The 12,926-nt window shown below is 39.1% G+C and overlaps 1 protein-coding gene across 8 annotated transcripts in view; it reads left to right on the forward strand.

The window, feature by feature from the left end:
• dnmt3ab (DNA (cytosine-5-)-methyltransferase 3 alpha b) overlaps positions 1–11,565 on the forward strand; it is a 92,391-nt gene extending 80,826 nt beyond the window's left edge. For all 8 annotated transcript variants that reach the window (XM_022672894.2, XM_022672893.2, XM_022672895.2 and 5 more), the window contains 4 exons: positions 688–773; positions 1,534–1,603; positions 2,204–2,322; positions 9,680–11,565. In XM_022672894.2, the coding sequence (XP_022528615.2) occupies positions 688–773; positions 1,534–1,603; positions 2,204–2,322; positions 9,680–9,821 (417 nt within the window). In that variant the 3' untranslated portion in view covers positions 9,822–11,565. The remainder of the gene's footprint in view (positions 1–687; positions 774–1,533; positions 1,604–2,203; positions 2,323–9,679) is intronic.
• The last annotated feature ends 1,361 nt before the right edge of the window (positions 11,566–12,926 follow it).

A 12,926-nucleotide genomic window follows, 5' to 3' on the forward strand; every position in this document is an offset into this window, starting at 1 on the left:
ATAATAATGATCTAAGAAAATATGAATAAAAAAAAATAAAATAAACGTAACGTAAAAAGTAAATAAATAGTAATAAATAAATTAGTAAAATTAAATAAAACAAATCAAAAATTAAAATAATAAGAAAAAGATAAACTCCTTAAAAACTCATTTAAAACATTCACATGCTTTCTGGTGGTAATTAGAAACTAAAAGTTTAAAATGAATTTTGATTACAGTGAGCTGAGCAGTTCCTGTAGTGAATTCCAGCTCCCTGTAGCTAAACGCAGATTTTCCCAGTTCACTGGGAACCTCTCGGTACCTGACAGGGGATCCAGCCACTGGAGCGAGTCTGATTATTACTGTTATTAATTGAGATTATATAAAAGATGACCAAAAAGTGATTTATACATAAAAATAAAAGTCACCCCCAAGGTATATTCAGATGCAGATTATCAGATACAAATACAGTGAGAAATAAAAAGACAAATTTTCTTAGAAAGACAACATACTGTGGTTTAAAACTGTGTTCTAGAAACATTATGGCAGCAAGGCTATTGCTAGATGATACATAGTTTACCATGTATTTATTATATTGTAATTCTGATTTTATAATTACATTTTAGGGTGATCTGCACTGTTAAAATCTTTCAACAACTAAAATCTTTAAATTAATTATGCACATTTCTTTCTGATTCATCCCAACAGTGCAACCCTGTGATGATAGATGCCAAGGAAGTGTCTGCTGCACATCGTGCTCGCTACTTCTGGGGGAATCTTCCTGGCATGAACAGGTTGGTTTTTGGAACTAATTCAAAATACACAGGAGAGGGGACATGTCTAGACGGCCATTCCAGCTAAGGCTGTCAATCACTTCAAGTGTAATCCTGCCTTCTTAAAATAACCCCACCTTTTTAGATATACCAGAACATTGTATTAAAAGTTATTTCTGAAGGGGAAATGTGTAGAACGGGGAGAAGAAACTGTTGGAATTAAACACTGTAGATGTAGACAGATCAGTGGAATAAAAATTTTATTGGAAATTAGCTTTTTTTCCTATTGAAACCTATGGAAATCGGCACAGTTATAGAGTGCATCATGCTGCAACCCACTAGCAGGAGTGTCCAACCTGCGGTGGCTTCACATTCAAGAGACGATGTATTGTCCTTTACTGTATACAGTCACTAGCTTTTAGTCTTTTAGACACAACACTTTTCACACTATTGGAGCTTTCAAAGTGTGAATTTCAGCAGTTCACACATAACGATCAAGCCGATTTGCCTCTGACTTGAAGCATTTGTTGTCAATCTTCCAAAAAAAAAAAGTGATTTCAAAATTGGGGCTTAAATTGTGTAGTGTGAAGCTTTGATTACTGGTTTCCTTCTTTAACACACACCGCCATCAGCTCAGGAAGGGCTTGTTAATTTGCTGATTAGATGTGTTGGGAGCATGAGCAAAAGTTCTCAAGAACCAAGGTTGAGAATCACTGAAATACATTATCAGTAGTCTTTAAAATCGTCATAATATCTGTCTCTCATATGTTTTTTTTCATAGACCGCTAACTGCCATGAACGCTGACAAACTGGATCTTCAAGACTGTCTGGAACATGGCAGGACTGCTAAGGTAGCAAACACCTCCTCTTAAATTTACTAAGAAGTTGCAACATACACTGCCTGGCCAAAACAAATGGTGCCACACCAAAAAAAAAGGTCACACTCTACTGTTGTTTTTCTTTGATTTTATTTCAACAAATGTTTACATGATGGCCAATCACGATCATTCAGGACTTTTTTCGTCCACATTTCTTCCTCGATAATGATGAGTCCCCACTATTCTTTCAGTTTTTAATAATGCATTGGACAGTTTTTAACATAATTTTAGTAGTTTCTGCAATCTCCCTTAGATGTTTTCTCGGCTTAAAGCATGCCAATGATTTTACCCTTCTTAAACAGACTGACATCTTGTCCACAACCATGCGATGTGTCTTTCAACGTGGTTGTTTAAGAAATGAGAAGCAACTCATTGCACCAGTTGGGGTTAAATAACAGCTAAAAGATAATCGTCTATGCAGTAATTATCTAATAAAAGGCGCGTACCTATTTACTTAGTTAATTCCATGTGGCACCTTTTTTTTTGGCCAGGCAGTGTAGAATATGATGAAATAATAGGTTAATCAATATCAGCAAACAGAACTGTAACAAATAATCAGTGTTTGTTTTCCAGTTTGATAAAGTGAGGACCATCACCACTCGGTCGAATTCCATAAAGCAGGGCAAAGACCAGCACTTTCCTGTTTTTATGAACGAAAAAGAGGACATCCTGTGGTGCACTGAGATGGAGAGGTATGGGATTATCGTTCATCCGGAGCCTGTGCATGTGCATTACTGTTATTTGAATGTAGCAGGTTAGCTAAAAAGACTGCTTTACCTTCTGAGGCACGGTACTCACAGCAGAAAAAAATTCTGTGTTGAAAGAGGAAATCTCTACATTTCACTCTGTGTGTGATTAAAAGGTTTAAAGCCCTATTCCAACAGGATTAGTCTTACAGAGGATGATGAAGTAATATCATTTTATTACAGGACATTAACAGGTCAGTATCATTGGCAAAAAAAATGCATAATACATGCCTTGTTATTTATCACTTATACTCATCCATTTAAATAATCAATTTCAGGTGTTCCAATGGATTCCTTAGCGACAGATATATGAAACCAAACTCCTAAATTGCACACTGAATTTAAGCGTGGTACTATGATAAGATGCCACCTGTCCAGTCATGAAATTTCCTCAATACTGAATATTCGGGCTTCCGGTTATGGCGGCGTGAGGAAACAACGCGAAAAGCGTAGCTCCCACAGCAAAATCCTTTTTTTTCAGTCTTTACTTTAGGGACGAGTAAGCGCTATTTTAGTCTCTCCAAAGCTTTTCTGAAGAACTTCAGCCTACTTTGGAAGAATACTTTAAGATGCCTCCAAAGAAAATTCCGGAGAACAATTAAGAAACCAGCGCGGACGAAGCTATGCTAGCCCCAGCAACTTCTCCTGACACTCCACCCGCGTGGTTTCAGGCTGAAATGGAAAGGGGCTTCAGGAGACTTAAAGATCTGCTCGAGGGCCACCTGAACGAAATAAAAGGGTCGGTGGAGAAAGTTATCAACGACTGTCAGGAGATAAGACAGCAATTGAGTGAGTTTGAAAAGCGGCAGAGTGATTTTGAAACTGCTGTGGTGGATCTACGCCAAGATGGCGCGGATGCTAAAACTCGCACGGAGAGTGAATTGAACGCGCTCAAAGACAAAGTTGACGACTTAGAAAATCGCTCTAGACGAAATAATTTACGCCTGGTCGGCTTTCCAGAGGGAGTCGAGGGGAAAGATGCGGTTCTATTCGTGGAGGAATGGCTGCCCAAAATACTCGGACTAGAGCAAGATCGGCCGTTTGAAGTGGAGCGAGCACACCGCACCTTGCAGCGGGGACCCGCTGAACATGAGCGACCGCGGGCTATTGTGATCCGACTGCTGCGCTACACGGACACGGTAAAGATCCTCGCTGCTGCGCGGGTGAAGAAGGAACTCACCTACGGTAACTCGAGCATCATGATCTTCCGCGACATGTCTACTGTTCTCTACCGAAAGAAGAAATCCTTTATATCCCTCCGAAAGCAGCTCAGGGATCACGGCATCGCTTACAGCATGTAATACCCTGCCACCCTCAGGGTTGTTCTCCCGGAGGGCACCCGCTCCTTCAGCTCGAAAGAGACGGCCGAAGCCTATCTGAAATCTCATCATCCAGCGGTGCTCGCCTCCCCTTATGTGTGGACCTAGAGACCATCATGCAATAACGGGGACTGACTGCTTAGTAGGTGTTCTCTGTTTATTTGAAAAGGACTAGCGGATTTTGGTAGGCACGGAAAAATGACATTTTTACTTAGTTCTGAGGACTTACTCTCTCTAATCTAAACTTTCAAGTGGGCTGTTAGAGCTTGAAGTTGTATTTGTTGCTTATACAACGTTTCGCATGCATAGTTGGGGGTTACACTTCATTTGGGGAAGTGTTTGGGGAGGGGGGCAATTAATGCCTTATTTTTTACATTGGTTTTGTAAGATGTTATTTTATTTTGCATTATTACTTCAGAGCGCTGGGTCTGGCAAACAACTTATTTGGATTCTAGGTAAATGGTAAATCTGGTTAAAAATACATACTTGTCCTGGAATGTAAATGGTATTAATGAGACTCTTAAGAGGAAAAAGGTGGTACTGTTTCTAAAGAAGCGTAACATAGATATAGCTTTGCTTCAGGAGACTCATCTGAGTGACACTGAACATCTTAAACTGGCGCGTCAATGGCAGGGGCAAACATACTTTTCATCTTTTAACTCTCAGTCGAGAGGGGTGGTTATATTGATAAATAGAAGGGTGCCATTTAAGTTACACAGTGTTGAAAAGGACCGCTCAGGGAGATATGTTATAGTGCGGGGGCAAATTTATTCTGAAAACGTGGCAATAGTAAACATATATGGGCCTAACCAGGATGATCCTCATTTTTTTCATCATCTTTTTTTCAAACTGTCCTATGCATCAAATGAGTTAGTTATTGGAGGTGAGTTTAACTTGGTTTTGGACCCAGTAGATCAGTCAGTCTCCAAATCAGTTACTGTAACCCAAGCAGCTAAGGCTCTAAAACTCCAAATGGCAGACATGCAGCTAGTTGACATATGGAGATCTCTCCATGGATCGCAAAATGATTTCTCCTTTTATTCCCATGTTCATAAAAGCTTCTCAAGGATTGATTTGTTTCTAATACCTAAAGGACGTGAATATTTAGTAGATTCATGTGAGTATTTACCAAGAACCCTCTCAGATCACTCCCCTTTACAAATGACTATTAGGACCTCAGATAAGGTTCAGGGTTTTAAACAATGGCGTTTTAATAACCATCTACGTAATGATTCAGATTTTATGAAATTTCTAAATACGAATATTGATGTGTTTTTAAGGCTAAATATTGGCTCAGCTTTACCTATGGTTATATGGGAGTCACTGAAAGTTTTTTTAAGGGGCCGAACTATCTCCTTTTCTTCTGGAAGGAAAAAAAACTATGAAAAGCAAATGAAAACTTTGGAAAATAATATGAAAATGCTTGAACTTAAATACCAACAAACCAAGGAAGAATCGGTTTCTCGAGAATTAGATACCCTAAAATTAGAATATGACGTGTTGATCACCCGTGAAGCAGAAAATACTTTACTTAGGACTAAACAGCTTTATTATGAACATGGGGATAAGGTTGGAAAACTGCTAGCATGGCAGATCCGGAAAGAGGAATCTGCTAGACTAATTACAACGATTCGTACTAGCAATAATAATATTATTAAGGACCCTAAGCATATCAATCTGGAATTTAAACAGTTTTATAAATCTTTATATACATCACAAGGGGTGGACGATGTTAAAATAGCAGAATTTCTGGATGGACTTGACATCCCAACAATCTCTGAGAATAGTAAGGAGAGTCTGGAGGCTGATATTTCACAGGATGAGCTGAAACAAGCTATTGCTAAGTTATCTGTAGGTAAATCACCTGGTCTTGATGGTTTTTCGGTAGATTTTTTTAAAGCCTTCTTATCCAAATTAATTGACCCCTTAATGAATATGTTCGATTGTGCGATAAGGGTGCCGAAAAGGCTTTCGACCGTGTTGAATGGCCCTACTTATTTTCCGTCCTTCAGAAGATGAATTTTGGTCCTAAATTCCTAAATTTAATTAAGATGCTGTATCATAGTCCAATGGCAGCTGTACAAACTAATAGTGAAATATCTGAACAATTTTCTCTATCAAGAGGTACAAGACAAGGATGTTGTGCTTCACCCCTGTTGTTTGCCTTAGCCATTGAGCCGTTAGCTTTAGCTATTAGGTCGCATTCCTCTATTGTAGGCTTCCCTGTTGAACACCTTCAGCACACTATCTCATTATATGCAGATGATATAATTTTATTTCTCACTAGTCTAAACTCCTCCCTTCCTGCCTTAATTAATCTACTTCAAGACGTAGGAACAGTATCTGGGTACAAAGTCAATATGAGCAAAAGTGTAGTTGTGCCTCTTAATTCTGCTACCATACAAAGTCAGTATAGTAATACTCCCTTCATGTGGAAATCAAGTAAATTTACGTACCTTGGCTTGCAAATATCCAATGACCTGACACAAATTTTTTAACTAAATTATATCCTCTGCTAAAAAAAGTTGAGAAAGACTTGGATAGATGGAAATTACTCCCTATCTCTTTGATTGGCCGGGTAAATTCTATCAAAATGAATGTGTTGCCAAAATTCTTATATTTGTTTCAAACGCTTCCTATAACTGTGCCAAAATCATTCTTTAAAGAGTTAAACGGATTAATCAGCAGATTTATATGGAATGGAAAAGTGCCTAGAATCAAATTAAAAACTCTGTCCAGGTCATACAATGGGGGAGGGTTACAGTTACCTGATTTTTATTTGTTCTATTGTGCAGCTCAAGCTAGAGCTATGTGGATTTGGCAAGCACACCTGGACCAATCACCTGCATGGCAGCAAATTGAAGAGTCATATAGTGAAAACATTGCCTTAGCAACTTTACCATTTATTCCCCTAAATTATATACAAAAGGCAATTGACAATCCATTTATTAAATGCACATGTAAAGCTTGGGCAGACATTAGAAAGATGCTCAAATGTGTACAAAACTTGTATAGTTCCACACCGTTCTTTGCTAATCCCTCTTTACCACCTGTTCTGAGAGATGGGTTAACAAAACTTTGGTATGAAAGGGGTATTGAAACCTTTGGAGATTTGTGTGAGGAGGGTGTGCTTATGTCATTTGAACAACTACGGCAAAAATACCTTCTTCCTGCCAAACATTTTTTTAAGTATCTGCAGGTGAGACACTATATTGTTGCACAGCTAGGGGGCCGTTTGTTACCTCTACTGCCTCTTCCTTTAGATGAGGTGATAACAGGTAGGCAGGACTCTAGAGGTTTTATCTCCTATGTTTATGGAAGGCTATCCGAACTCCTAAAAGATCCTGTCTCTATGGTTAAACTTAGGTGGGAAAAGGATTTGGCGTGTATAATCGATGATGATGTGTGGGGGAATATTTGTGAGAATGCACAATCCTTCTCCTTTAATAGTCGCCACAAGTTAATTCAGTTTAATATCATTCATCGAATATATTTTACTCCTGAAAGGCTCCACCACATGAATAATGACTGCTCAATATACTGCCCCAGATGTAAAGTGGGCGTTGGAACTCTATTACACATGCTGTGGTCTTGTCCAAATCTGGAGGAGTACTGGAGGGCAGTTCTAAATATTATCTTGGAGGTCACTAAAGTGGATTTACCTCTGTCACCCAGACTTGTTTTGCTAGGAGATGAATCTATACTTCAAGATCAGGAAGGGAGGAACCTTAGGTTTATGAAGATGGCACTCCTGGCTGCAAAAAAAATTATTACCATCAAATGGAAATCACCTGAACCTCCTAATTTCTCGATGTGGCTAAAAGAGCTGTCCTCCTATATCCCACCAGAAAGAATCCTTTTCAACATGAGGAAAAAATCTAAACTGTTTCATGAATATTGGGGAGATTTTATAACTTATCTAAAATCCAGGACAGTATCTGTAACTGATAACTAAAATGAAGTTGCTATTATGCAGTTTAATTCTGGATCTGTAATTTAATTAATAAGCTGGCTCTGCTCTGTGTTTTTCTTTGCATCTTATTTATTATCATTTTTTTTGTGGACTAATGCCAATGTGTGGGTTGGTGTTGGTGTGGGTTGGTGTTGGTGTTGGTGTGGGGTGGGGTGGGGTGGGGTGGGGGTGTGGAAGTGGGTATCGGGTGGGTGGAGGTGGTTGTCTGGTGGGTGGGGTGGGTTAATTGTTTATTTGGAAATATCTGTCATATGTAACATTGTTATGATTGTTGAAAAGGAAAACAATAAATATATTGTTAAAAAAAAAATACTGAATATTCCACAGTCAACTGTCAGTGGTATTAAAACAAAGTGGAAGCGATTGGCTGACTCAGATGGAGGAACCAGCTGAGGTGGTTCGGGCATCTGGTCAGGATGGCTCTCTGGTGTGGTGTTTCGGGCATGTTCGACTGCAAGGACACTCCGGGGAAGACCCAGGAGAGATTGTATCTCTCGGTTGGCCTGGGAATACCTAGGTGTCCCCCCAAGAGCTGGAAAAGGTAGCTGGGGAGAGGGAGGTCTGCAACCCAGATCCCCGGATAAGCGGTAGATGAAGGATGGATGGAAGCGGTTGGCAATGAGAGCAACTTAGCCATGAAGTGGTACACTTATATACACATATACTGACAAAGCTTGATCAGCGGATTCTGAGGAGCATAGTTCGCAGAGTTCCCCAGCTTTCTGCCAAGCTTCAGAGATCTTCGGGGAGGGGTAAAAACTGAGACTGTCAACAACATGGTGACAATCTGGTCCAACACTGACCAGGGCAAGGCTACGCTAAGAAACATGCAGATTATCAACATGCTCAGATGAGGTGAATACTCTGCAGACAACAGTGTCTGGTTTGCTAACCTATGCAAGCACCCATCCCACATAAAGTATGGCTCAACGGAGAACCAATCATTGCTCATTATTTTCCGGGATTTTACTGCCAGTGTTGCCAAGGCCAGGGCTGCATTCATGGAGGTCAGAGAGATGCTCCACAACTGCCGAGGTGTTCAGTATAGCATGCTGTTTCAATCTTGCCTTTGCATCACACATAAGGGAGAGGAAAATAAATTTATGGTTGTGGATAAAGCAGTGTGCTATGTTAGGAAGTGTCATAACCTAAGGTTATTTTTTTTCAAAGGTAAAAAAAAATCTGAACTCTTTACTGACACAGAAGCGTTTCGTCCATAAAAATGACTGGCATAGCGCATTTGATGGTGACTAAATCCCAGGGTAATTCTGATTATAATTGTATTACTACCTCGTCAATTCCCAATCTTTAGTGAGTGGATGAGTTAGATGGCCCTCTCTCTCCTTTGTATCACTCTGTGCAGTGTTAGCTAATACGCCATCTATGAGCTGACATAATTCAATTAAATTAAATTTTATTTCTATATAGCTTTACAGAGGAAAAACAGGTCCACGCCTCTTATGAGCAGCACCACAGAGGTGCCAATTATTGTGGTGGAAAGAAAAAATTGCCTTACATTAAGAGGAAGAAACCTTAGGAGTAACCAAGACTCAGTCAGAGGAACCCATCCTACTCGGGTCGACCTGCTCAGTACAAACAAATAACAGAACAAAACAACAGTACAAAGAGATAATGTGGAGCTATAGCTAATGTAACAGGTACTCATTTATGACAAAGCGGGCAGTGGAGAGCCAGGCTGGGCAACATCAGGAACAGGGCATCTCGATACATGTAAAAGAGATGAAAAAACAGATAGAAAACACAGAAAGGCAGAGAGATGGATTTAGTTTTGACTGGATTTATGTAAAACAGAGAATATAAAATATTATCAGAGTGTGGCTAATGACTCTGGCAGATCTGAATAAAACAGCCTTACTAAAGGCAGACAACCAGAAGGTAACATAGACACGGTGGCATGTTCAGCTGTCCAGTGATTTTGTGTCAGCATTACTAAAAAAAAAAAAAAAAGGTAACTCAATATATCTCAATATCTCTATATTCTTCTTTCTAGGGTGTTTGGATTCCCTGTCCACTACACAGACGTGTCCAACATGAGCCGGCTGGCGAGACAGAGGCTGCTGGGCCGTTCGTGGAGTGTCCCGGTCATCCGCCACTTGTTTGCACCACTCAAAGAGTACTTTGCCTGTGTGTGAAGCCCAACGCAGCGAGGAGAAGAGAAAACCCAAACTGATGTATGAAATAACAAGAGCCTTGTATATTATTTACAGCCTAAACATCAAAGTAGGTATTTCATTGTATTTCTTTTTTTTCCTCAGTTTTAAATATTTGACTTTTTATTCTATTTAATTGTTTTTTTTTTTTTTTTCTTTTTTGGTTCAGTTCATTTAACGTTTTAGCAGTGTTATCCAGAATTGAAACTGATTTATGTGTGCAAGCTATACTTGAGACGGGGCCTCCTATCAAGGCACTGAGAGATGAAAGCGAGAAAGCGAACGATGGGGAAAATAAAAAAACAGATCGAGAGCAGATGGTTCATTTTCACCGGCATAAGTTACGGAAAAAGGTTTGACTTGGTGATTTGGAGTAACTGGGTTGGGTTTTTCACGGGCCACTCTATCGCTCACTTTTCCTCTCCTCCAGCAACTGAGCCTTGGTGAGAGCAAAAAACACACACATATACACACATGCAAACACACACATGCAAACACACAAAAACACACAAAAGGTGTCTTTCTCTTCAGTGTCAGGGGAGCTCTGTCTTAACCAATCCAAAACACTACATCACAAATACCTCTTTGTTTACAGTTTCTATACACGAACTGAAGTTAATAAAAGGTACTACTGTAATAGGTGACAATATGGTGCTTCAAGGTGGTGAAAAACATTGCAACTCATGTGGTGCTACTACTTTACTTCAGAACCGGATGGGGGTCGCTCCCTTAGCCAGGTTAGGTTTTTAAAAATGAAATATATACGTATATATGTATACATGCTTATCTATATATATATGCATATATATATATACACACACACAAAAAATGTGATGCTAAACTATAAACGAGGACTCGTCAAAGCCAGGTCTGCCACATCTCATTTTGTATTTTTTACAGTCTTTTATACAATAATATCTTACTGGTGCTCTATTCCAACTCCTCAGCCTTGCAGTCACTGAGGTCCGTTTCCTCTGTCCGTACACACATACACACACACACACACACACACACACACACACACATTATTACACTAACAGGTATGCATACATACACACACACACACACACACACACACACACACATGTACGGAGTGTGCTGGCCTGCCACATGGGCCGTGATGTTTTTTTTGTCATCCATACCTTGAGATCAAAGGCTGTGCTGAGCTACTTTTTTTCTAGCGTCTCACAGGCCAGAATCATTACTGTACAACTCTCAGCATGCGTGGTGGCCGCAGGGAGGGCAGCGTCGGGTGTTTGCCCTTGGCCTGCTGATCCCCTCCTCCCCCCCTCAACAGTGCCCCTCGCAGGCTATCCTCAGTCAGGTGCAACACTTAAAAAAAAAATAAATAAATAAAGGTGCGGCTTCACAAAGTTCTTCTACCTTTTTATAGCGGATTTTTTGTGCTGTGTTACCAACAATATCAAGCACTTTTGTATATGTAAACTTCTTTTTATTTCCATTGACATTTTTGAATATTTCTTCTTGACTATTGTGAATTGTTTTTTTTTTTTTTTGTTTTCGTTTCGTTTTTTATTTTTCAAGTTATGTTCTATGATGTGAAACTCTCTTTACCGTTATATGAGGTAATTCTTTTGTTTTCTGTACAGTAGGGCTGTGCCAATAGATGTGAAAGAAAGGGTTCGTAGGATAGGGGGACGTTCGCCTGTCATTCTAGTGGTGATTTTTGGGGCTAAATTAAAAATAAAAAAAGAAAGAAAAAAAACGCCACCCTTCTCAAGTCCTCATCTGCTACAGTGGTGCTTCATCATAATCCACGTTAAGTACTGTCTGCTACCAGTGTCGTGCGTATATGAGCCTAACAGTAAGTATCTTTTTGCTTAGATATGCCATTTGACGGATACATATTAGCTGTGTTAGCGGTGCCTGGTCTCTCCTCCCTGTTAGTTCTTCAGTTGTGTGATCACGCGTCACAGCATGCGGCCGATTTAAGGAATGTGTAACTTTTATAAGAAATTGAGTGTTTTAGCTAAAACAAACAAGCTACAACAAGAAGTTGACCACCGTTCCCGACTTCCAAAGTCCAAGGCCTGTAATATCTGCAGCTTTCAGAAATTTTAGATTAGAAAGTTGTAAAAAAAAATATCTGCGTGCATCCAAATTGTTGTACTTAGGGCAGATTTGGTCATTGGGCGAACTACCACAAGACATACTGCAGAAACAAATTCGATGACTTTTTTTGATGTTGTTGTTTTCTTTTTTTAAGGCATTGCACTGCATACATACCTTAATCTAGCTTGTTCTACTTTAATCTACTGTTTAGCAGTAACAGCTTTCTTACGTTCAAATGATCTCATTGCCCATATTTTTTGTACATTTTGTACATAGAATATGTCTGTTGCTGTTTTAACTGTTTTAAAATGACCTATGAGATGTACAAATATAATTCTTTGCTAATATATATCATGGAATCAAAAATGAAAAAATAAAAAAACAAGAAGTCTCCAATTACAAAGAGAGGGGTAATTTGACAGAAATGCGTTGGAAATTTGACATAAGCTATAGAGCAGTGGGGTGGGACGACTGCTGGTCTTTTATGTTTCATATTTATATGTCATGTCTTGAATTACAGAAAGCTAAATGAATGAATTTGCCAAGTGATCTTAACAGTAGATGGACAATTCCATCGTTACTGCACAGCCCTACATACAAAAAAGTCTGTTTTTATTTGTGTTTAATTCTTTTCTAAGTACTAAAAGGGGGATTGTAGGTGTTTCCTAAGGTGCTAAACATTTTATCTAATTGAGAGAAAAAAAGGTATATTACTTGGAAGAGAGAAAAACTCGTCTTGACAATGACTGTTTTTTCCTGTTCCTTGTAGTACTGGAAAAGCACTATTATTTTACTCTCTCATATAAATATATTAACAAAGGCATTTTAACTTTGTACTTGAAAAAAATGATAAATGATGAAAAGATTCTTATATTGTTTTAGAATAGACATTGCTGTAGTTGGTGCTTATCTGTGGGAAAATCATGTACTCATATTGGGAAGTAAGAAAAAATAGTTATAACTTTTGCTGTTAACATGTACTTGCTTAATATCCAGGCAGCATTGCTTTTAAGT

This window comes from Astyanax mexicanus, chromosome 14 (genome assembly GCF_023375975.1).
Source record: "Astyanax mexicanus isolate ESR-SI-001 chromosome 14, AstMex3_surface, whole genome shotgun sequence".
In the NCBI taxonomy this organism is placed as follows: domain Eukaryota; kingdom Metazoa; phylum Chordata; class Actinopteri; order Characiformes; family Acestrorhamphidae; genus Astyanax; species Astyanax mexicanus.